The 24,493-nt window shown below is 44.3% G+C and overlaps 1 protein-coding gene across 1 annotated transcript in view; it reads left to right on the top strand.

Moving 5' to 3' along the window:
- gfra4b (GDNF family receptor alpha 4b) overlaps positions 1 to 17,055 on the top strand; it is a 36,093-nt gene extending 19,038 nt beyond the window's left edge. Inside the window, exons 2-8 of the mRNA XM_056600493.1 lie at positions 7,627 to 7,902; positions 8,622 to 8,702; positions 9,608 to 9,953; positions 11,107 to 11,216; positions 12,272 to 12,406; positions 15,183 to 15,352; positions 15,483 to 17,055. Of these exons, the coding sequence (XP_056456468.1) occupies positions 7,627 to 7,902; positions 8,622 to 8,702; positions 9,608 to 9,953; positions 11,107 to 11,216; positions 12,272 to 12,406; positions 15,183 to 15,352; positions 15,483 to 15,653 (1,289 nt within the window). The 3' untranslated portion in view covers positions 15,654 to 17,055. The remainder of the gene's footprint in view (positions 1 to 7,626; positions 7,903 to 8,621; positions 8,703 to 9,607; positions 9,954 to 11,106; positions 11,217 to 12,271; positions 12,407 to 15,182; positions 15,353 to 15,482) is intronic.
- The last annotated feature ends 7,438 nt before the right edge of the window (positions 17,056 to 24,493 follow it).

Raw genomic sequence — 24,493 nt, 5'->3', positions numbered from 1 at the left:
CGTTGGTTAAGGTTTTCATCAGTAAAAGTGGCCATCAGTCATTGTGATGGAAGGTCTGGCTCCGCCCACTACTGAAAGGGTGTGTTGAGTGACAGCTGCAGCTGGCAGACATTACGGCCTTGGCCCCGCACCGCGGACCCCAAAGCAGAAGGTTAACACTTCATCACTATGCAAATGGAGGTGGGAGGGTTGTACACGGGGCTACTGTTATGAAAATTATAACCTCTCTCTTTAACCCCGAAAAAATATCCTCATAAACGCAACACTTTCACTGAAAAAGTTTTTGTCATTCGCCACTCACTAGAATTTTGGTCAGATGTGGCATAACTCAAATATTAAAATGTGACAAAGTTTAACATAATGTCTGCCAAACCTTCCCTTGCGAAAAATATGCTTCATTTCAAAATGTTAAACGTTTAAGGAAAAATACATTTCGATGTAAAAAGGCCAGATAGCTAGTGAGTCACGGTAAGAGGAGTTTGCAGCAGCTTTTGACTGGAACAAAATTCAAGACACCCTGTGTGTTATGATTGAAAGATTACGAGCCACCTGAAGTGGGCCATCAATGAGCCACGCCCTTGAAAAGAACCCCAGCATATGGTACATTGTAGCGCTCAAGTCTGCAATCTTCTTCCAAGGAGAACAATAGGGTCGGTCTGCTTCCTAGCTGGCTGGCGTTTGCCGCAGGAAGCCGGCACTTTCACTGGGGGGGATAAAAAAGTGATGTGTCATGCACTCACCCCCTTAGCGAGCGAAGGACGATAGGCTGATAAGTTAATTGTGACCATTACAAACCAATACTGAATGCTTTCATAATGTCACTATTTTCAGACAGAGATAAAGGGGCCTTTTGTAGCTTGACATTGAGCCTGAACTTGGCAGGCCATCACACTGGCACAAGAGTACCCCCCCCCCCCCTCCATCCTCCACTCGTTACACAAAAAAATTATGTTTCATCCGACCCAGAGTATAACATAATCACACAGCACACATGAAACATGTCAAAGTTTTCTGACGTTTTGATCGAAGCCGCTTTGCATATTAAAGAGAGCCTTTTATAATTCTCCTCCTCATTAGCCAATACACGTCGCTTCTACCCCTTACCACCCAAGAAATGTTTGAAAATGTCCGCATTAGAATAAAGAGGAAAAAAGGGCTCTGTTGGAGGACTTGGAGGTCTGGTATTAAATAGTTTAAAAAAAGACAAGAAGCCTCGTAGACAAACGATACGGATGAATAATGGAAGCGGCTTCTTGTGTCTGGCCTTGGGGCTTTTACCCAAGCTTAATAGCCTCAGAACGTGCCTATAAATGAGGTGGTTATGCTTTACATGTGATGGTTGCAATGCAGGGGTGTATCTCCCAGTTCTATAATAAGAATCTGAGCATTATTATATGTCAGGGTATAGGGTTAAACCTTAGCCTAACCCTATTTAATAATTAAGTTAACATAACACCATTAGTAAATCGAATCCCTTTAGTAAATGATTACTTGACACTAAACATACTGTTAATTATCTGTCCGTTAATTGCAAGTGAATGCTTATTATTGCGTGGACTTATTTTCATTAATGGTAAATCAATGTAAGTTAATGTAACACATATTGTAAAGTGTTACCAATATGAACGCACGTGTTGATGCCTTCATATCTAGTATATTTTTGCCTATAAAGCCAACAATTGTGACCTTCCTTTCTCATTATAATTGAAATACATGACGAATGAAGGCAGAGGGATTGGGTGGCAATCACATATCACATTTCCATATTTGCTCTTGGCCTGCACCTACACAGGGGCACGGGCTCGTTGGAGCCGTCCTCGCTGGGCAAGTTTGGAAACAAGTGTGAATTAGACACATCAATTACAACACGCTGTAATTGGCTAAGAGGCTAGGGTCAACATCTAAACATATGCAATGTGTGTGACTGAGTGTCCATCAAGATGTGATGGCTTGGTTGCAATTATCATTGTTGAAAGGATATGGTATATCCTATGAGCTGTTGGGAAGCTCAAGCACATGCAAGACCAACTCTGTGAGTTGGTTTATTGGTGTATCCCCTGGTAAATTGTCTCTTACATTGCATATTTTAGATGGTACTAAACTTCCGTTGACAGCACCATTTGTCTCATGTAGGCTTCTCCATGGGTATGTGTGTGTGTGTGTGCGCGTGTGTGTGTGCGTGTGTGTGTGTGTGTGTGTGTGTGTGTGTGTGTGTGTGTGTGTGTGTGTGTGTGTGTGTGTGTGTGTGTGTGTGTGTGTGTGTGTGTGTGTGTGTGTGATTATATACAGTGTCATTTTCTGTGTAGATTCAAAAATCCCCCCTTCTCCCTCAGCCCTGCATGACTAGAAGATTAATTTAAACTGCACGTTTGTTTCTTGCACTTGTAACACAAGGCCCATAGCCTTGTTCAATGTCAGTATGTGTGCTTGTGTGTGCGTTTTCATGCAAGTGTGTGTGTGTGTGTGTGTGTGTCTGTGTGTGTGTGTGTCTGTGTCTGATTCTATGTGATTGTGTGTGGGTGTGTGTGTGAGTTTGAGAGGGTGTGATTGTGTTTGTGTGTGTGTGTATGTGTGTGTGTGTGTGTGTGTGTGTGTGTGTGTGTGTGTGTGTGTGTGTGAGTGTGTGTGTGTGTGTGTGTGTGTGTGTGTGTGTGTGTGTGTGTGTCTTGGCAGCGGACCCAGGGTAGTTTGACCGCTTCAGCCTGCCAGTGTTTTATAAACCTCAGGTGGTTTCAAAATCCAGTGGAACTGAGCCAAAAAGGACTTCTGCAGCACACAAATATGCACACAAACACACAAACACACACACACACACACAAACACACACTCGCTGAGCAACACTTACTGCTTGTACACTTGTTTGGCTGTTGCACATACTCAGTAGCAAATACACACACACACACACACACACACACACACACACACACACACACACACACACACACACCAATGATCTAACATTTCAAGGACTGAATCAACAAATGCAAACCAATTCGCGAGCCCCGAAAAACAGCATGGCTTAATCCTGGAGCCTCCATCTTGGATAATGGTCACAGAGCAGTGTACTCGATGCGGGTTATCGAACGCAATCACCTCCATCACATGCCTCCAACCGTAATCTACGACCGGCTCGCACCTCACGGCGGCCCGGCCACGTGGGATAACCCCGCCCTTCTTGGGAGATGTGAAGCGGAAGACAGGGTGTTTGGAGACTATTGGGTGAGGTATTGCGGGGTGCAGATGTTTCCCTTCCCTTTCCCCGCGCACCCCCCCCCCCCCCCCCCCCCCCCCCCCCCCCCCCCCCGGTGGAAGCTGACCCTCCGAGCACTAATGGAGGTCCTTGTTATTGCAGCTTGTCAGGATGGACGCCACATACTGCTGCGGTTCTCCGGCGATGGCGGGCCGATTCGTATTAAGAGGGATGTTTGTTAACTTAAGTGGGAGAGGGTTGGGTGGTTGAATCGAACACATCCACACAGACTCCACGAAGGGGACTAATTATAGGAGGCAGCCATGGAAGGGGCTGATTGGTGCTCCGTATCAATTTACCAATTCATTCAACAATATATATACTGTAGCGTGGGTCTAGACTGGCCTTGACCCGTTGATGCATTGTTGTTTTAATGAGGTACTAATTTATACTGGCATTACCATTATATCAACTTTGTTGTTGACACTGGCAGCCATTGTGTGTGTGTGTGTGTGTGCGTGCATGCGTGCAAGCGTGTGTGTGTGTGTGTGTAGAGTTCGGTTTCCATTAGACGTCGCTCTGCCCTTTCAAATCACTTGTGCATTCTGGGAAGTTATTTGCTCAGAGGGACCTGATGTTGTCAAAGAGAAGCGATTGTTATCAGAGACCTGCATGGTGTCCGTTCTTCAAATAACCTATTGTAGAGCGAGAGCAAGGGCAAGATACCTTGTTTGTGCCTTTCTATTGCTCAACAGCCACCCAGGTCAATAGAGGTGTGTGTGTTTGTTGGTGGGAGAGAGCCAGCTTTAGGTGTCGCCTGTGCTTCACACTTTACTATTCCAATCGCTTACATTTGCATCACATTTCCACAAAAGCAGCCTAATGCCCATATCGCTATGTGGACCATGTTGCTTTGAATCTGACTCTGTCTCTCCATCCTATGCCAGACGGCCATAGTCGCCTTCTGAATGTGATGTAGTTGTCAAGGTTACCCACCCAGTTCTTCAGAGCACAACTAAAAGTCTCTCTGGGATGCTGTTCGGGAGGTCGGACTGCGTTGGAATTGCGGCCGACTTATAGTGTGCCAATACTTATTCTACATCTCGTATTGATTATTGAACGTAAAAATCAAAGAAGACCGGTTAGTGAGTCTTTAAATTTGTAAAGAAGCCTATCGGCTGACCGGTGGGGAGATAAAGTGCTGTAAAGCAGCAGACGCTACGGTTCTGTGTGGAGTACGTGCGTGTGTGTGTCCGCGTACCCCTCCGGCCGGGGGGTTTATGTCATCCATCCTGGGCCCCTGCGTCAAACCCAGCAGTGCGTCCCCTCTGGTCCCCCGCAGTCCGTCGGGCCCCTGGGGGGGGGCTTACGTGTCCACTGACTTCATTAGGGCTCCCCTTCCATCTTCGCTGAAGTGCAGGGGCCATTAAGCAGGCGCGCCCGGGTAACTGATCAGCTAATCTGCCCGTGATTTATGTGGCATGGGAGAGGCAGAGTGCTGGATGGAGACTCGGAAGGCATTGATTACGGACATGGTTAATTGGCTAAACCCACTGGTACATTGAGAGAGGCTTATTGGAAATGTCAAATCAAGTGACTCATTTACATTCATGATGTATGGTGTCGGTTCCGTCTTCTTGCCCAGGCTGCGAAAACTGTCGTAGGCAGCCACAAAGGCCTGGGCCTTTCTATTTGCATCTGGCCCATCTGTCGGCGCTAAGGCCTTGGCTTGGAGGAGGCTAGATCGTTTTTTTTACCTCCCCCACAAATAATAGCCACAAGATAAACTTGGAGGACGGCAAAAGGCTCCTCATCTGGTGTCCGGACCCGATTCAATACACGAGGATAGGGAGTGATTCGGCCCAGTATAAGAGTATGTTTGTTTTTTTAACAAGGATGAAACTGTGTTTTTTTATGTGTGTCATTCTTTTGTGTGTGTGTGTGTGTGTGTGTGTGTCAAATCATCTTAATGGATTGTTCTGGATATTCCTTGTTTGTGTTTAGCGATATGGGTAGCTTGAGCAATAACACGAAAGAGATGGTACTGCATTTTTAGAAAGTACATTTATGTTGGTTTTCTGTATGTGTGTATTTCTTTGCATGTGTGTCAAGGGTTTCAAGGCTTTTTATTGAGGCGAGAATTTACTTTTTCCTAGCATTCATCTTGGAATTCATTCATTCATAAAATACTTGAAAAATACGTTCACAATTTGGAACATAGATGTAGGCAGTGGCAGCTCACCAAAGCCCAGAGACTAAAACACGTTTTTTTTGCCAATGACACATGTCCCAGTACATGTTGGATTGAAAAGATAGGAAAAAATGCAAAACTTAAATAATTAACCGTAAAAAAGACATGGGCAGAAGTAGACTTCTTGAAAAAAAAAATCCTTTCATAAACTGCCTGTATTTTCTGACGGTGTGCAGCATTGTTCCCACTGTCAGATACATCTGTTTTTCCAGGACTCTTGGGGAGTTAGGAGAAGTATTAAAGGCAACAATGGCTCTGACAAAACCCTTAAAACCTTGCCAAAGCCTCATGATTTTCACGGCAATTGCATGTGAGGCCTAACAATTGTATGCTGAATGAACACAACACCAGAAAATGGTGTTAATTTACCATTTTTGCTTCTCAACCGTGATCAAAAACGAAAGGAATACATACACAAGTTTGTTATTGGTACAGCCCCAATAAAGGCTTGTTCATAATAACAACCTAATACAACTCTTACAAAAAGAGGGGTTTATTTCACCAGACCTGTTTTTTCCCTAAGACACCATACTGAGGTCGGGAGATCTGGCAATCCAAAGCATAAGTGGGAGAGACACTGAACGGACCACGCACCAGGCGGTAGGACTCAGTGGATCTCCTAAACTATCACAAACCAAACTAAAGTCTAGACTAAGAAATAAAGCTGTTATATCATGACTGCGGACCTGCTTCCCTTAGCAATATGACAAAGAGAACCAATAGTTCTTGGGCGACACCAGCCATTATCAACCGCTGTGTGCTTTCCTCCACCTGGCTTCACAGTCCCGCCACGACCATATGATGGACGTCAGCCGCAGGTACCTGGGCGGACCTAGAGAGAGAGACAGGTAGAGAGAGAGACAGGTCGAGGGAGACAGGTCGAGGGAGACAAAGCAAAGGGAACACACAGCAGGAGAGCAGAGCAATTAGGTTAAGTGCTCATGAGCACCTTTTCATGAGCTCAATGATCACTTATTTCTAATGGGTTTGATAGAAATCTGTCCTATTTTTTACCGTAAAAGTGTGGCTATGGATAATATCAATCAGGGTATGCGCCGTTCCAATATTTTTGATAGGGTCAGATAACGGCCAAGACCGCTGGATTGGATATCAAAAATAAAAAAGGTTATAATCCGATCTGTTGTTCCCCCTGAAACCTGTGGCTGACACTTGTAGCCCCCCCCAAGACAGAAGTAGTAGCTGGGAGTCGGAACAGTTGTAATTATTTATCCAGCAAAAAATGATGGCTCCCTATCATCAGATACAGAGCATTATCAGACCTGAAATACAAAAAGGCCTTTTGCGTCAGTATCCGTCTCAAGGTTCCCATTGTTGGAGAAGGTGAAGGAGGACTATCTTGTCTGATTGACGGATCCACTCCAGTATCTGACTGCACACATCTCCCGCACTAGTGCTTGGTATCTCCTGGGTATACTATGTGTACATTGTATATTCAACACATATCTCTCGGCCCAAGGCCTCTGCCACTCTGTTTTGTACAGCCAGTGCAGATCCCATCTTAAATGAGAACTAACGGAGTACTGCTTCAATGGATTTATGATTGTCATCTCCAAGAGGTTTGGCCCACATGCCGCCGTTGTGCCAGACGCCTGTGTGCTATTGAGTCACTGAACACTGCACACGTCCACTTATGGTCCTTTGAATATTAATGCACCATAATTGATTGTACATTTCTATATATACATGTAATCTAGGCCCAGCAGTGAAGATTTATTTATCTCTTTAAAATGAAGTGTATAACCGAACCACTGGGCAAAGCAATCTTTTAAAAGCCTGTACTTAAATCCGGACTCTGATTGAATTGCATGTTCCTTTCACCCTGACCCGAGTGCTTTACATGTGAACGACACGGAAAGAACACAACAAAAACAACAAACAAATAAAAGCAGAATGAAACCAAAGAGAACAAGAGAGATAAAAGGAGATAAATGCAAGCCAATTGCTAGATGCGGAAGTCTCCCATTCCACCTGCGTCATTCCTTAAGGGCTGATTATGGTTCCACGTCGACGCAACACAAGGACCACGCAGACGCTTCGACGCAGTCCTGAACCCGTTTTGGTTCTGCGTCGGGTTTTAGTGAGCGGTCCAATCACAGCCCTTGCTGCTGCGTCCATAATCAGCCCTTAATTGTCGTTACCCCCCCCCCCCCCATTGCTCCCACAGCTCTGACGGAGGTGGTGCTGGCCAGCCAGGACTGCCTGGTGGCGGGGGACACTTGCTCCAGCGACGAGACGTGCAGCCCCCGCCTGAGGACCCTGCGCCAGTGCGTGGCTGGCAACGGCAACATGAAGCTGGGCCCCGGGGCCAGGAGCCAGTGTGCCAACGCCGTGTCGGCACTCCTGTCCAGCCCGCTGCACGGCTGCCAGTGCAAGAGGGGCATGAAGAAGGAGAAGAACTGCCTCAGCATCTACTGGAGCTTGCATCAGTCCTTCATCCACGGTCAGTGTTGCAGCAGCGTCTGGAGCTATGTTGTAATACCGTAGATGTAGACGAAAATACACAGGCAATGCATGAGTACTCGCAGTAGAGTGTGAGGTGTTTTTGCGAGGAAAAAAGTTGAGTTTAAGATGGGGATGACTGTAAGTTGAGTGTGACATGGGGTTGAATGTAAATTGACTGTGACATAGGGGCTGAATGTAAACTGATTGTTACATGGGGGTCGACTGTAAGTTGGCTGTAACATGGGGGTTGATTCTAAGTTGACTCTGACATGGGGGTGCGGTGGGGGTTGCTGTTTTAGCCTGTGGCTCCTCCTATTCCTACATCAGGTTCCATCGCTCAAGCTCTCTTCCCCATGCGCTCTGATTGGCTGCTTTGACCTCCAGCTGCTAGAAACAGTAAAGTTAAGTTCAGATCGTATTTGGCTACAGCGAGGGAAACTCAGTCCATCAGCAGGGCGCGATAAACATCTCAAGAGCAGAAATTACGAAAACATTACAAATACAAATTCATGCATTCAACGCTGTAAGGCAAGAAATATATACTCAAACCAAAAAGTCTCTCCCACACAACCTTGAGTATGCACAAAAAGAACATGAATGTGAAGCAGCTCGGCTGATTGACTTCAATTGACGTGGTTCAACCGGGCTTGGAGGAATGGTTGCTTTTCATTTCCACGATGAGGATCTGATTGCCCTTGTTTGATTGTTGTCCTCTAGGTCTGAACCTGGTGGAAAGCTACCCCTACGAGGCGGTGGAGCGGGACTATGACTACGTTCGCCTGGCCTCCATCACTGCAGGCAAGCCCATTGACTTTCATTCAAATTCATCTTATTTTTATCTGCGGAAGACAACGCCATGTCAATTAATAATACCAACACAATTAAAAAGATTCCTGCGAGTACTTCTGCACGTCGATCACTGGTACGGCGGTCATCGGCGGACAGGAAGTGCTCCGGTGCATAGCACCTCCAGTGGCCGGTGGTTACAAGGGCAGCATTCGAAGGCAGTGTGTTCACATGTACAGAAACAAATCCCTAACGCAGATACTAGTTAAGTGATTCCAACTAATCGCCAATTCTTCTGGTAATTAACGCCGATAACGGGGACAAGATTGCTTTAACTACACTGCGTCTGAGACTAGCAGCAGCAGCAGCAGAAGCCTTGTGATAGGAGCCCTCGACGAGCCACTGAAATCTCAGCAGACGCAACATGACTCCAGCTCGTCACTTCTAATCAGGCGATGGATATGTTTGATGCTTATGCAAACACTTGTTTTTATTACTGGGCGAATTGATACTTAGTTGGAACTTAATGTACAAGTTCTTACATCTATCTCTCTCTCTATTGCCTGTTTGAGCAAACAAGTTAACCACTCTGACAGAATGAAATAACGTCATCGCTATAAAAATAAGCAGAAGACCATATCATCTGTGACCTCGACGACAGCGCAATTACTCTTTTTTTCTTCCCCCCATAAATACATCTTTTCCCTCTCTCTTTCCTGCTCTCTTCATCTTTCTCTCTCTCTCTCTCCCCCTCTCTGTCTCTTTCTCTCTCTCTCTCTCTCTCCATCACTCTCTCTCTCTCTCTCTCTCTCTCTTGCTCTCTCATTCTCCATCTCTCTCTCCATCTCCCTCTGTCCATCTCAATCTCTCTCCGTCTCTCCTTCCCACCTTTCATCCCGCCCTCGTCGCCGCAACAGACTCCGAGGTTGGCATGGCGACGGTGAACCGTTGCCTGGACGCGGCCAAGGCTTGCAACGTGGACGACCTGTGCCAGAAGCTGCGCACCGACTACGTGTCGGCCTGCATCAAGCCCTCCGCCAAGTCGGGCCTGTGCAACCGCTCCAAGTGCAACAAGGCCCTGCGCCGCTTCTTCGACCGGGTGCCCGGAGACTACACGCACGAGCTGCTCTTCTGCCCCTGCACCGACACGGCGTGCGCGGAGCGCCGGCGGCAGACAATCGTGCCCGGGTGCAGCTACGAGGGCAGCGAGCGGCCCAGCTGCCTCACCCAGATGCGCATCTGCAGGGCGGACTATGTGTGCAGGTGAGGGGGGGGCGGCGGGAAAGGACCGGGACCCCTGGTTCTCAATTTAAAGGTGGCCTACTATACCACCAGGTATGACTATAATATAATTAATATAATAATACAATATTTTATTTAATACCCCTTTGCTTAAAGGTGACATATTATACCTCCTGCTGTGAGTGTGCCATTTTACAAGCCTTTTTGAAAATCTGCCTCTTCTGACATAACAAATGGGCGTGTCCATCTGGATCTACAGTATAATGGATAGATGAGCAGGATTTGCTACAGTCTACTGGGTAGGCTGGTAGCTGGATCTATCCAGCACACATCTAGGTAGACACGCCCACTTGTGAGGCAGATTTTCAAAACGGCTTGTAATGGCTGAACACACCTGGCGGTATAATATGGGACCTTTAAGCAATGGGATATTATAGTGATTCCTCAGTAAGCCTAGATTAAAGGGGGTTATGCAATGTCGCAGACCGGTGTAGGTTGTGGGGGAGAGTAACGGATTGTTCTAATATAATTGTAATTCTTAATGTCCTTTTTGGCTTTAAGGGGCCGGCTTCGGTAATTTCCCTTGACAGGTCAAATCAGCCCCCGAATAAAACTGTGATCAAGTTCTTTCTCTGGCGTTCTTCCCGACTATTCCTCGCATGGTGAATTTACATGGAATTACATATTGAGTTATCGTCGGTCTGGTATTATGGCCTTTTGAAACCAAGCAAACATCCGATCAATCAATGGAATGGCCCTTTGTTTTAGCCTGCAGCTTCCTCCCGCCATTGGTTAGAAGGCCCTGGAGAGCCTCTTGGAATAACACATTAAATATTTAGCGCGGATAAGGGGGCCAGATGGATCAGAGTTATCGCTCTCTGCTATCTCTGGTCACGACTATTATTTTTCACGGGCCCATTACACTTGGAGGCCTTCGCTAATGATCCAGCACCTGGGGAGGTGGGGGGGGGTTGAATTACAATACTCTCTTTCTATCACTATCGCATTAGAGTCTTCACTCCCGCCAACGTCGCCCAACCCTCCCCCAGCTCTCAATCTTGACCAATAGGAACAGGCGATAGGACTACAAGTAAAACTCTTGAATAACCAACCTTCCGTTGGCTGACCCGATATGTGGATGTGTTGCCTTTATTTCCACCCTTTTCTTTCCTAGATCTCGTCTGGCACAGTTCCAGTACGACTGCCAACCCTCCCAGTCTTCTGCAAATGGCTGCAAGCAAGGCAACTACGGAGCCTGTCTCCTCGCCTACACAGGGCTCATAGGTAGGTACTACTGCGCGCCAGAGAGAGTTGAAGGTGTGTTGTGCGTGAGCCAAGGAAGGTGGGGGAAAGTGTGAGCGTGTGTGTGTGTGTGTGTGTGTGTGTGTGTGTGTGTGTGTGTGTGTGTGTGTGTGTGTCAGCCCCGGAGGGAAATCTTAGCTCGGCAGCGTGTGTCTGTGTGTCCGCGGGGCTTCGGAGAGGGAGAAAGGATTTCGAGAGGATTGAAGGGTGAAACAGAAGTCAGGAATAAATGAAAGAATACGTGGCATGTAAACCCATACGGGCACGGGCATCTGAGGAGTGTGAGTGAACTGAACACTGGCTCTCAGCCTCTCCAGCTAAAAACAGAACAGGTAAAGATGTTCACAGAGAACATCGCTGAAGCCAAAAGACCCAGTTTTGGATTTTCTGCAACAAAACACCCCAAGGGCCCGTCCGTTGCGAGTTTTCAGTCGAGTCCTAGAAAAAAGTAGTGTGTGTGTGTGTGTGCATGGGGATAAGTCGTTCAAACTGACCAGTCAAGTATCCTTACCAAACGCCACCATTTTGTTGCCTGAGTTCAGTCCAAGACAAAACAAGCAGCTATTTATTTGACCCACCGTGAGGGGAAAAGAAATGAGAAAGCCATCCTCAACCTCTTAATGCAGCTGAGAATCCTCAAACGCTGCCCGCCGGCACAAACAACCGCTTGGCATTTCCATTCCTGTCTTGTATTTATTAAAGCACTCAAGATCCCACCTCCATCCGTCAGATAGAGGGGAAAGGCCGGCAGAAAGAAAAACAAACGGCCCATGTGACCAAAAATAACCCACAGAAGAGAACATGTCTTATTCGCGGCTAAAGGGCATCGGAAGTTATGACAGATTACACCACAGCACTCTAACGGACACAATCCAAATCAAGGTTTTATTCCTACATTAGGTCATGCATACACAAATTACAATATCCATACATATTTAATAATTGCAATCACCACATGACAGGCCAGTACTAGCTCCTCAAAAGGGATGCATTAAATATTTATCAGGGACTGAGATCCGATTGCTTCCCCCCGGCAGGAAGTTCAGTGACCCCAAACTACTTGGACAACTCAACGTCCAGCGTGGCCCCGTGGTGCTCCTGCTCTGGGCCTGGGAGCCAGGGAGACGAATGCAGCGAGTTCCTGGGCTACTTCACCCACAACGTCTGTCTCCGTGAGTCTCGCCCCCTGCATGCCTGTGTGTCCTCTTTGAAGGAATCCACCAACAGTTCTCTTTTGTTTCAATGCACCAGGGGGGTTGAGTGGTTCTGGCTGGTGGTTCTGGGTTATTTGTGTGGTGTGTTGTATCTTGTTGTGAGTGTGTTTGCCGTGGTGCTTTTTTTAGTCATAACTAGAGGCGCGAATGTTGAGTTGCGGTAAGGACGACAACTCCCAGCTGGAAGGTCCTGGGTTTGATCCCACATGTCTGAAGTCTGCTTAAAGTTAGCTTATTTGGCCCGTCTTGTTATTTTACTGTTAAAATGCCACATTTTTGCAAATATTTTTCTTCCTTCCCTTGCAGATGCGCTTCAAACGAAAACGCATCTGTTTGAGAACTGAAACTTATACTGCTGCCGCCCACGTTGTGGCCCAACAGTAAAGGGAAGCAGGGAATCAGGCTGTGCGGGAACCCTGCATATTTGGTAGCAAGAGCAATCTGATTTTATTCATCCAGCTCCATCTCTGGTCTTTCTCAAAAAATGTGTTGACAATATCTTATTGTCATTACTCCATCCTGGCGCAAATGAAGATCCATGCAACTGTTAATAAATTAAATCAACAAACATAGAAGTAATTTCCACGTCATCATGATGTTTGAATGTTTGTATTCAAATCTGACTTTAGGTTATTCATCTAAAGTCTGACAGCAGGGGAGCCCCAATGTGCTCTCTCTCTCTCCCTCTCTTTCTCTCTCTCTCTGTTTCTCTGTCTCAGTTTCTCTCTCTCTCTCTCTCTCTCTCTCTCTCTCTCTCTCTCTCTCTCTCTCTCTCTCTCTCTCTCTCTCTAGTAAACAGGGCCAGCATTGTCCACTTGAGCAAATCTGTTTACTCTTTGGTAGAACATATAAGGATGTATTAAAAATATTTTGAGCCCAGCATTTGCTTTTTCAAAATAGTTGTTCTTCGTTAAACTTTATTCAATTATTTATAAGCTCAACAAACGAGGAAGGGCAAGGCAAGGGTCACATTTTGTATTTTGTGATTAAACACATGGATGACAAAAGGAGAAAACAGAAGAAAATTAAGTTTCAAAACAGTCTTCTTAACATTTTTCCTCACCACTATTTGTGAGCCAAGTAGAAATCCTCATATAGGTATTTCTACTAGTTTTGGCATCAAAGACTAGATTACGTTACTCATGGTGTGGAGTTGGGAAATGTATTATGGGACCGTGATAACATTGGCAGGCAGGGGCAAAGATTCAGTAAGTACAAATTATTCACTCATCCACTGTGACCCAACCCCTGCAATTGCTATTCAATTTTATCTTATATTTCTTTACTTTATATATACTATTGGAGTGCTATGACTTGTGTTTGGTCCCATCAATGAAATTGTTTTCAACCTTGTTATTTGCGTCCCTCATTAATCTACACTCCTTTCATGGCAACACTTTTTCAGGGACTCATCAGTGAGTTTGTGTGCATATGTGTGTCGTCAGTGTCTTTGGTATACGAAATGTTTGGTCTCAGTGCCCCGCCTGCATTTGGCTTTTCCCTGTCATGATAAGCTGAATGTTGTGACCCATTTTCCAGGGAATATACTTTTTGGGGAGTCTGGGGAACTGTACGTGTGTGTGTTTGTGTGTGTGTGTGTGCATGCGTGTGTATTGCATATGTTTGAGTGCACCTGTGTGTGTGTGTGTGTGTGTGTGTGTGTGTGTGTGTGTGTGTGTGTGTGTGTGTGTGTGTGTGTGTGTGTGTGTGTGTGCGTGCATGCGTGCGTGTGTATTGCATATGTTTGAGTGCACCTGTGTGTGTGTGTGTGTGTGTGTGCGTGTGTGTATGTTTGAGGGCACCAGTGTGTTTGTGTGTGCACGTGCCCGCGCGCGCGCGTGTGTGAGTGTGCATATGTGTGAGCGCACCTGTGTGTGTGCGTGCACGCATGTGTCTGTGTGTCAGTGTGTGGTGGCCTTAATCCTTGGTGTGGGTTCTCCTTGGGGCCCCTGTTTAAAAACACAAAGAGAGGTCACATAGTTGTTGGGCGACTGCCGCTGCTCTGTCAGAGAGCTAGTGAGCGCGTTCCCAGGGAGCAGGTGCAGAGTGAGAGGCCTGAAGGGAATGCTCAGTAATCCATTTCTCCATCCCCGCCAACGCCAGGGAGAATGCGTCGATTTGGCTGGCGTCGAAGCGCTACTATCTTGTTTCACTTCGACAAATGGAGGAGGGGAACGAGGCAGTGTCAGATGTTTTAGGGGACATCGTGTGAACGTTAAAATGTACAAAAATAAGATGTGGATAGCTTGGTTGAACAAGAACCGTCATACAGGAAATTATTAAATTAAATATGTTGAATTGCTAAGACTTCACCAACAGGGTAGATAAATGAACTATTAACTAACAATCAACTCACAGTTATTGGTCTACTAATTTAATAATTTCTGCATTATTTAATGTTTACGGTTAACCAATATGTGGAAATACCGACCAACCCTTACCCTAAGCCCAACTCCTATGCTTACGCTACAACTAATGCTAATTTATGCTCAATTAATGAACCCTTATCGTCAATTTTCAGCGTTATTTTTTTTTATTTAATCAAGATGACAATCAGAATTTGCGGGCCTTCAGCCAACTTAAAAAATAAATAATTAAATTGATATAGCCTCTCTGACCCTGTTCTTGTCCTATTGAAATTAGCTGTTTAGCTGAGCCGTCATCAGAAGAGAAGTCGATCCCATTGCAACAAAAATAAGATATATATATGATTTAACTTTGTCTCGGTACACAGGAAATGCCCTCTTAGCTTTTGGAAGCGAACCGGACCTGAATCAGCCAACTCTCAACCAATCGAATGCCTCCATTCCGGGCAAGCGGAGCAAAGAGAGGCAGAGCACCACTTACCCTCCCGAAACCATGGAAACCATGCAGAACATTCTGGAAACAATTATTCCAACACAGGTATCGTCTTGTTTCATATACATCCATAAATACTGTTTTTTCGCTCCTCCAAGGTAACACTTCTGTAGAAGCACGCACGGAGCCCTCCTCGGTATAACCACCTTCATTTATGTTTGTGCTTTTTCTTCAGGCCGTCGACAATGAACAGATGCAAGGTCACTCCATCCTACCCCCTGACAGCCTCCCAAACTTGTATTCTTCTTCTTCTTCTTCTTCTTCTTCGTCTCGAAGCCCAAGGCCTTGGGCTACCTCCAGCATTCTTCTTCTACTGTTTGCTCATTTGGTTAGTTACGGACACTGAAACCGTCTGAGTTTCTAAAGAACCTTGCCCGTGATATAGGGAGAAGATACAGATGGGAGAGCGAGAAGTGGACCCTCTGACCCGCCTGTCTCTCTCTCTCTCTCTCTCTCTCTCTCTCTCTCTCTCTCTCTCTCTCTCTCTCTCTCTCTCTCTCTCTCTCTCTCTCTCTCTCTCTCTCTCTCTCTCTCTCTCTCTCTCTCTGTAATATATGTACAGCATATGTATGTATACAAGTGTTTTTTTGTTTTTTTTCTGTTCCACCTGTCAACATCAGCCTCTCAGCGATTTCAAGACACTACAGCGTGCACGAGAGAGAGAGAGAGGCGAGGAGAGGGGTGAAAAAGAGAGCGAGAGGGGAGAGCAAGGTCGGTTTGTACATTTGAACATTGCTACTGCATTCAACTAAAGCCAGTTGAGGTAAAGGACTGCACCACCACTAACCCGGCGCCAAGCTTCTCAGCCAACATACCATTTCATTTTTTATTCCAATAAGTTCTTATAAAACGTCGGAGCGTGTGTGTGTCTGTGTTTGTTTATCGCTTGAACAATTGTGATTGCCTTTGTAGAGATCTGTATTATCTAAACAAAGCTCCTTGCGGGAGATAGTGTATAAGACAGAGAAAAACCTAACAAAAAAAAGTTGGAAAAATACCCGTTTGGATAATTTGGTTTGGTATGGTTTTGCAACAACAACTGATTCAGGGTCAATACTGAAATAGTTGTTTGGGACTCAGAGACAATTGAGTAGAACAATCAGAGCGCGCACTGAGCATGAAGCTCAACAAGACACTACATGTTCCAGAACACTCTGCTGCCTGCTGCAGCGGAGATGTGGCGGACCCTTGCAGAAGGACCCAACCGTTATCTGGACCTGTGTCCTCAAAGCTCGCACACCCTCAAGCTGAGTCTACGCCATTCACGGCAGACACAGACCCTCTGGTTGAATCGTTTGGATGGGTGCAGCAACACCACCCAATCCAGCTACGTTATCTGAGTTTCTCTTGTGTTTGGTCGCGAAAGGAGGAGAAGATTCCTGTTTTTATTTCTTTTTTTTGTATCTCATTGTGTACGTGGACGTTTTAAGGACCTGGGATCGATGTGCCATATTTGACGAGCTTCACTTGACCCGCAGATCGAGGGGAGAACAGCATGCAGCTGGTTGGGGATCACAGTGCTGAAGGAAGCACCATTATCTGTTGGCTGTGGTTGTAAATTACGAACTGCAAAAAAAAGAATTGGTTCAAGTACCGCGAATAAAGGTTTTAAGATCATGATGGCTTTACATTAACTTCTTTTGACCTCGGCAGCAATCATGTTGCTCCCCCTCTTCTGGGTTTTTAATTGCCACTTTTTGAATGTTGAACACCCACTCATTGGTCTAGTTGAAGGAGTTGGACTGTGACGCTTAAAAGTGTGTTTTCCACAAAGTTTATTTTTATGAAAAATACATCTGCACTGACATGACAATACAGCCAGCTGAGGTAAAAGGGCACACCAACTGGTGTTTGTTGGCTTTTTTACCAAATCGACTTAAACAATTCAATAAGAAACTCATGGTCGACATTTGGTTTTCATCAATGAATAAAGATCCAGTGATACAAATACATTATGTATCTCATCATTAAAACAATGGAAGTGAAAAAAGGCCAAAACCTTTTCACTGTGGGCCCATGGTAAAAGAAATACATATAAATAATATATATCTGTCAATCCACTTTGCCATTGCTTTCCTTAACCTAACCTCAAACCCAATTCAATCATGCACATCTGGATGCAATTAACTCCCAAAATAAGCAGAGGAAAAGAAAAAAAAAATGAACTCCCACACAAAATAAGCATAATGGATACGAATGCTCTTGTCGGGGTTCAACGTGTGCTGTGCTGCATTTTAAATCATTGAACAGAACGTTGCCTTGGAAAGAGGCGATGCAATGAGAAAATAAACAAGGTGTCCACACCCAAGGGGTAAGGTGGTGGTATGTGTGTGTGGGGGGGATGGTGTGTGTGGGGAGAGGTGTGGTTTGTGTGAGGGGGGTGTATCATTCCATTTCTGAACATGGGAGACAAGGAGCCTTGAAACCGTAGGCTACCTTGATATGGTCATGGACACCACATGTTGTTTCCATCGACTGGGTTCAACCATAGTTGGCAAGGTATAGCTGCTCTTGGAATATCTTTGGAGGGTTGGATTTTCAAAGTAAAAGACCACAGGGAGAGGCAGTGCTTCCTTCACTCTTGAAATAATGATAATAGAAATAACAAGTGGTGGTGAATTTTAATGATTTTTATACTGTCTGCGTATTGTATAGGTTTAACCATATATGATACGATACAACTTTATTAATGCCCCGTAGGATAAATTAGTTTGTTGTAACAGCCCAGCAGCAGTGTGTAGAGCTACATGTCCTCAATTAAAAGAACAACAACATAGAGGGGGGTAAGGGTAGGGCGTGAATAATTTAGATTTTAAGTACATAAAATCAGACAGAGAATATAATGTTTGGAATGCAGCCAAAAAATGTATCTAAGACATGGCGGCTCAGATGTAAAAGAACATTGTTGAAGTTGCTTCAAGCAATTACTTGGCAGAATTTACTTGGATTGTACATCCAATCCAATGTCAAAGCTATCATTCTAAACTATTTAAAATGGCAAACTACTAAAGACATTCATTGCAATGTGGGTCTTCAACGACGAAAGCCAAATGATGCCGGCCAAAACGTTTGGGCGTAAAAGAAAAAAGGTTCTTAAAAAAGGGAGTATGCATGCAGTCCTAACGGATAATTAGTGTCTGTATTATTGTAGTACAACACATTGGCAAAATGGAGTTAGCAAATACATCGCTGTGACTTCGTCCCACTCTGACTGGGATTTTTAATTAGCTTCAGATGAGCTCCAGTGCTGAGCAAGAAAAGGCCTTTAGCGTCTGAAACTCTTCAGAGTAAAAGTTGGTGTTTCGGATCCACAAAATAAAATGTGAATGCTGAGGAGAACATTTCCTTTGAAACTAAAGCCCTGACAAAACACTGGGTCTCAAAGAAATGCATCATCATTGCTTTTATTGTCCTCTTATTTCCTATTCACAAAGCTGAATGTGCGAGCATAGAAAGGCACATCCCCTGTTGAAGAGGGACAACTCTGGGATACCTTCGCAACCTGAATGAGAGCTAATAAACACCACCACCGCTGTGAATGGGTACTATTCGATATTTGCCTGTGAGAAAAAGCTTAAAAGAAGTTACCTTGCACAATCAGACAACTGGACAGACAACTACACCATCGTTACCACATCTACCTTGTATTCCAGCATTGAATATATGCATTTTTCATGGTGCGGGGGAATCTATGCAGCAGAAGGTGCTTAAATATTTACCACAGAAAACAGCAGGGAACAAATTCCTCAGCATGTTACGTGATTGAGATAGAGCTAAAACTAAATGCGGGAACAACTGTTGCGGAATGAAGTTAAGCCGCCGCGAAATATAGTTAGGTTGTCAATGGCAGAATGATAGAAGAGCATTGTATGCCATTCAAAGTGAATCGCCTACATAAGAGAGTGGAGTCATGCGAGTTTGGCTTCTGTGTTGTGTTAGACTGGCTTTCTATCTTTGCCTCAAGGTCTTGGTTTATTTCACTCTGACCCAGTGCATCTCTCTCCTCTCCTTCAATCCTTGCCGCCGGTGACGTTCTCTGAATAGACGAGGCGATCGATACACCACAATTGAGTGGGCTCTTCTCCGCCGCTTTCTACATGATCAGAAGTTTATAGCCTACTCGTCTAACTTGCTAGGCTTGCTAATGCCTTTTTGTATCTTCAGTTACTCCAATTGTAAAATGTAAGTGATTAATTATTCCCTGCAGTCATCTCCGGCACAGAGAAGAACATTAGCGTGGACGTTTGACACGAGTTAACTCGATGTCCTTGTTCCATTCCTTTTTTGTCTTTTTAAAACACAAAGAAAGTATGATTCATTTACACCGATTTCTTCAGACCAGTCAAACATAATTTGTTTATTATAAACAATTATATATTAACAATACGTATATTTTATGATTTGTTTCTATAATGAAGCACTTGAAGCAGTTTGCTAATTTGATAAACGTACAATTCCTACAATTTCTGGGATGCATCTTCACGGTTCAATCCACTTATTGTAAGTTGCTTTGGATAACAGCATCCGCTAAATAAATGTTATGTAATGTCATTTGGCGCAATGTGTTCGTTTGTGATGCGTGAGAGAGCAGATGCTTTATTATTTTGGTGGGGGGAACAGGATATACATCCCGGATTCCTGGTAAAGTTCTAATCGACATGTGTGATAATCAATCATGCCAATGATAACTTCTGTTGGAGAATGTTCCAAAGAAGACACCCCTCTATTTTTACAAGCTGCACCATTTACACAAGCCTGTGCTTCTGTCTGGGAGGCTTGTTTAATCCCCTGAATGCGACTTGTTTATCCTAGAGGGTGTTTAATTAGTTCAACTCTCTGGAGGTAATCTTTTTGAAGGGCAGATTTGTTTTTATCACTCCCGACACTTGTTGTCTGTCTCATGTCCAGTGTTTGTGCCAAGATGCAATTAACAACGTGCGTGTTGCACTTCTGCTGTATGTATTTACTGTTGACAGGTAAATACCGGCTAATGTTCTCATATCAGGTCTTATTTATTAATCTAAGATTCAGGAGATACATTTGATTTTATATTGTTAGAAATTCAATTGCCACTAGCTATGAGTGAGTGAAATGTGCGGTGAGAATATCTGTTCTGGCTGCCTGAGCACCTCTCTATGAACCAATATAGAAAATAAGTTTGCTTATTTTCAAAATGTTGCTCTCATCTGCTCTCTACAACCTTCCAATATCACCTAAAGCAACTCTAACTTGTCTTTTGGTGTGTTAAAAAGATAATCAAGGTTTACCACATACCACAATGGACATCTCCTATATATATTGGTGTGTTCCTCCATCCTATTGCTTGTTCACTTTACTCTGGCGACGACGAGTGGTATCAACTAGTGGTCGAGAAGGAGGAAACAAGAAAGTGCAATTAGACGGATGGGGTACTTCAGTGCCATTAAAAGGTGTCTATTGGCTATGTGGCCCAATCACTACCTTACGACTTGCTTCAAGGAATAAACCATTATAGGGGGGGGGGGGGGGTTCTGTTATTGGAAAATATTGTACGACAGGGGGATAACGCAGCCTAGAAAAAGCTGAGGTATATTATTTCATTTACATTATATAGCTTAGGTTTATTTAGCTTATAGCACTGTTACTAACAATTATTTGTTACTTTCATGTCTATCATTTCTGCATTCGAATAATCAGCTGAAATTTGACATTAATCTTGTATTTTAGTGCAAATTTGATTTGATATTAAGGTTTCTATAAAGATACATGAAACATCAACCTCCAAACTAAAATATGAAAAAAAAATATCCAGAGTTACTATACATATAAAATTAGAGGCATAGGAAATCCATCCTTATGAATACTTGGTTTCTCTGAAATATTTGCACCAACGGCAAGACACTGAAATGATTGCATTGAAATATAACTCTCTTAGTGGCTAGCAATTTTCAAGTCCCACAAAATGTTTTTCGATAGGTATCCAAAAGGAATTGCACTGAACGGCACTCAAGAAAGGTACGATGATGGTTATTAAAGCACACACTGTCTACACCATGAAAATGGACTTTGTTCGAGGCAGGGAAAATGTCTAGTAAAGGGCCTTTAGTCCAAAAATCACACTGGTATTTTAAGCACATACAAATGGGTTTGATTGATAATGTATTTTGAGTGTGTGTCTACGTTTGGACATGTGTTCGTGGAGTGTTTATGGATGACCACCTAGAATGCAGCGATTCATCTTAAGTGAACTTAAGGAAAGAGAATGTACCGTTGGTATTTCCACCCATCACGACACAATGTTTAGCTATGCATAACTATACCACCCTTAAAACTATTACATCTCTATTCTTTATTCCTATTTTAAATCATCTAATATCGTCGTTGTTACCATAAAAGGCGGCAGTCCAATGGAAGTTCGCACATAATAACTGGAATTGGAGTAAAAATAACTGGCGGTCAGTTCCTCACAGCTGCTCCGGGCTAGCCTCCCTCCTCAGTGTTCCCAGAGCAGGAGAGCCTCGCTGGGAGCCATCAGCTGTATGCTTCCCCGAGCTGGCCCACCTATCGCTGTGTCTCTGTGGCTCCCGACTAAAGGCTAACCCTCGGAGGCCTAACATCTGAGACCGAGGGTCCCACGAGGGTAGGGGATGACGAGGCTAGCCCTGCCCCTTGACTCAAGGCCTTCATTTGTTTTTTTGTGTTAAAGCAACCGTTCAAGCGACTGCTTAACAATAATAACAACTACACTTTCCCTGGAATGTTATTTCACGGTGTGTTGGTTAACATTTTGACAACTCTGGGCATAGGAACTCTGACAGCTAGCTCTAATTAATTGCTCACACGTTCTTGTTACGGTGCTGATGTGATACAGCAGGGACTATTGCTCACTTCATTGTAATGGATAAAGGGGACCCTATCGCCCTTCTAACAAACACAATTACATTGACTCTCGAAGTACTGTATGTGTCACTCCTTAAAATGTCTTTGTTTTGCTTTTTATTCTTTATTGTTAAGATGGACACAACTTAAAAAAGAAACATAACAATGAAACGATGGCGTCAATGCACTGAACTAGAGATGCATCGCGACGTCCCCTGGCTAATTCAGAATAGGCCAGGTGACGCGTGACCTTCTTTTTAGGCCACACCTACAAGGTGACGGTCACCAGCAAGGGGAAGAATCAATACGAGGCTCCAACAGGCACATCGTACCCTTATTGGATCATAAAACCTTGCAGTATTCCTTTAACCTCTGGTTGGAGCCATTCAATCACGGTGATGCTTGGTCTTGACTGAGGTTATGTTAGGCCGCACAGCCACAACATTGCTAATCATATCTGGTTGGCACTGTAACAGGGGTGACCCGGGATCCAAAGGAATGGTTCAATTATAATCACCCGAAGCTAGGCCTATACAAAGGTTAAATATGCTGTGCCAATTGGCTTTGCAGCAAAGCTAAGCTGAGGTGGAGAATGTTGAACTATTTAAGTCTGCTTTTTCCCTGGGGCAAAGAATTGATAAAACCTACATTGAAAACCACTGAACATATAAGTTTAAAATCCTCTATTGAAAGGACCTGAATGCTTCCTTTTTCTCGGTTCATTTCCATGTCCCTGAACCTATTACAACATAGACCTACAGAACAGCAGGACACCCTTGAATCCACAACCCACAATTGCCATCCGTTCAGCCGCTATAGGCCACCAATTGGAAAACAGCATGCACAATAAGACCCCACACACAAACACGACTGGGGAGTCCATTTGATTCAATGCGCTGATGTCAAAAAGGTGGCACTGACGGTAATCTCTTGCGTGTGTTCATGGTCTATTGATAAACGGGGCATTCTGGAGGCAACAAGCTGTTGTGCCGTGGGTTCCTGGAAATGTCAGCTCTCATCTGATATCAGCCATTCCCTGAATCGGTGCAGTCGTAGGAGAAACCACCAAAAAAAATGCTGCAGATTGGAGCGAGCAGCAGTTCGCCCTGGAGCTAAGTCTCTGGTTGAGTAAAGATATGGATACAGGGTTGGCATGTTTGCTTCCTGTCTCTGTCCTTCTCGCAGACATCTACCAATGGCTGGCAAGCGTTTCCACTGGTTGGCTTCCAACTGTAAACAAACTAGGCACCTGCTCAGAAGCAAAATTTCACCCCATCCCCCCCACCTCGCCAGAGGCTCAACGGTAAGACAGATGTGCCGTAGTAATTCAATTTTTTTTGGGTCAAATTGGTCAAACATATCACAAGTTCAACTTTCTTACTTTTGACTGTGTTTGTTCCATTTTTAATGCTGAAATTGCGTTGCAAAGTAGTGCAATTCCGCTCTTCGATAAATTATCGTTATGAGATACTTTATGATACATTAACTGTGATACATTCACTTCAATCAGTTTAAAGAAACAGGGCTTGCACAGTACAGAGTTACATGGAAATCAACACCTCCATTATGGAAGCATAGGAGCATTGAATATTCGTTAGTGCGTCAGTGGTAATGATTTTTTGGTCAATGTTTAGTAATTATTCACAAAATAATTTCTCGTCATTGGAAGACCAGTGTTTTTTAGTGTTTTTGAAACCGCCACAGCATTTATGAGGCGAGACGTATATAGCAAAACAAAGCTTTCATTAGCCTAGTTTACAGACATTCACGTTGATTTAGGATTTTACAGACATACAACTATCTTGAGTTCTCTTAATATGGTGCAGTATCGGCATTAAAGGAATACCATGATGCATTCAGATGTAACTACGAGCCCTATTGGAGACACTTCAGTTGAAAAAAGGGGTTAGCTTTATAATGACCACAGCAATGGGGCTTTAAGGGAAGGTGGAGGTATGTAAGAGTGGAAATCGGTCTGACGATGGCAATTAGCAATCAAAATACAGAGCAGCAGTGTAATCAGTAAAGGACCTCAGACAATCAGCCGTGGTTATTAGTCATTATGTGCTTAGTGAAAAAACCTTGGTTTCACTTAAGAGCTATGGGTGCTTGCATGTCAGCATGCAAGTCACACACTCATTTGCATACCTTCGTGTTTAACATTAGATCACACATCTATCAGTCAAAGGCAAGGGAAATTAGGGGAAAAAACTGTTAAAGTACGTGGGTGACTTGTTCAAATAGCATGCCACATTGACTGAACCTTTGAACAAGACTACACTGCCCCCTCTTGCTTTTAGAAAATGGTGCAGGCCTTAAAAATCATGA

The sequence above is a fragment of the Gadus chalcogrammus genome, chromosome 10 (assembly GCF_026213295.1).
Source record: "Gadus chalcogrammus isolate NIFS_2021 chromosome 10, NIFS_Gcha_1.0, whole genome shotgun sequence".
Lineage (NCBI taxonomy): Eukaryota > Metazoa > Chordata > Actinopteri > Gadiformes > Gadidae > Gadus > Gadus chalcogrammus.
This window is presented reverse-complemented; position numbering and strand designations above follow the sequence as displayed.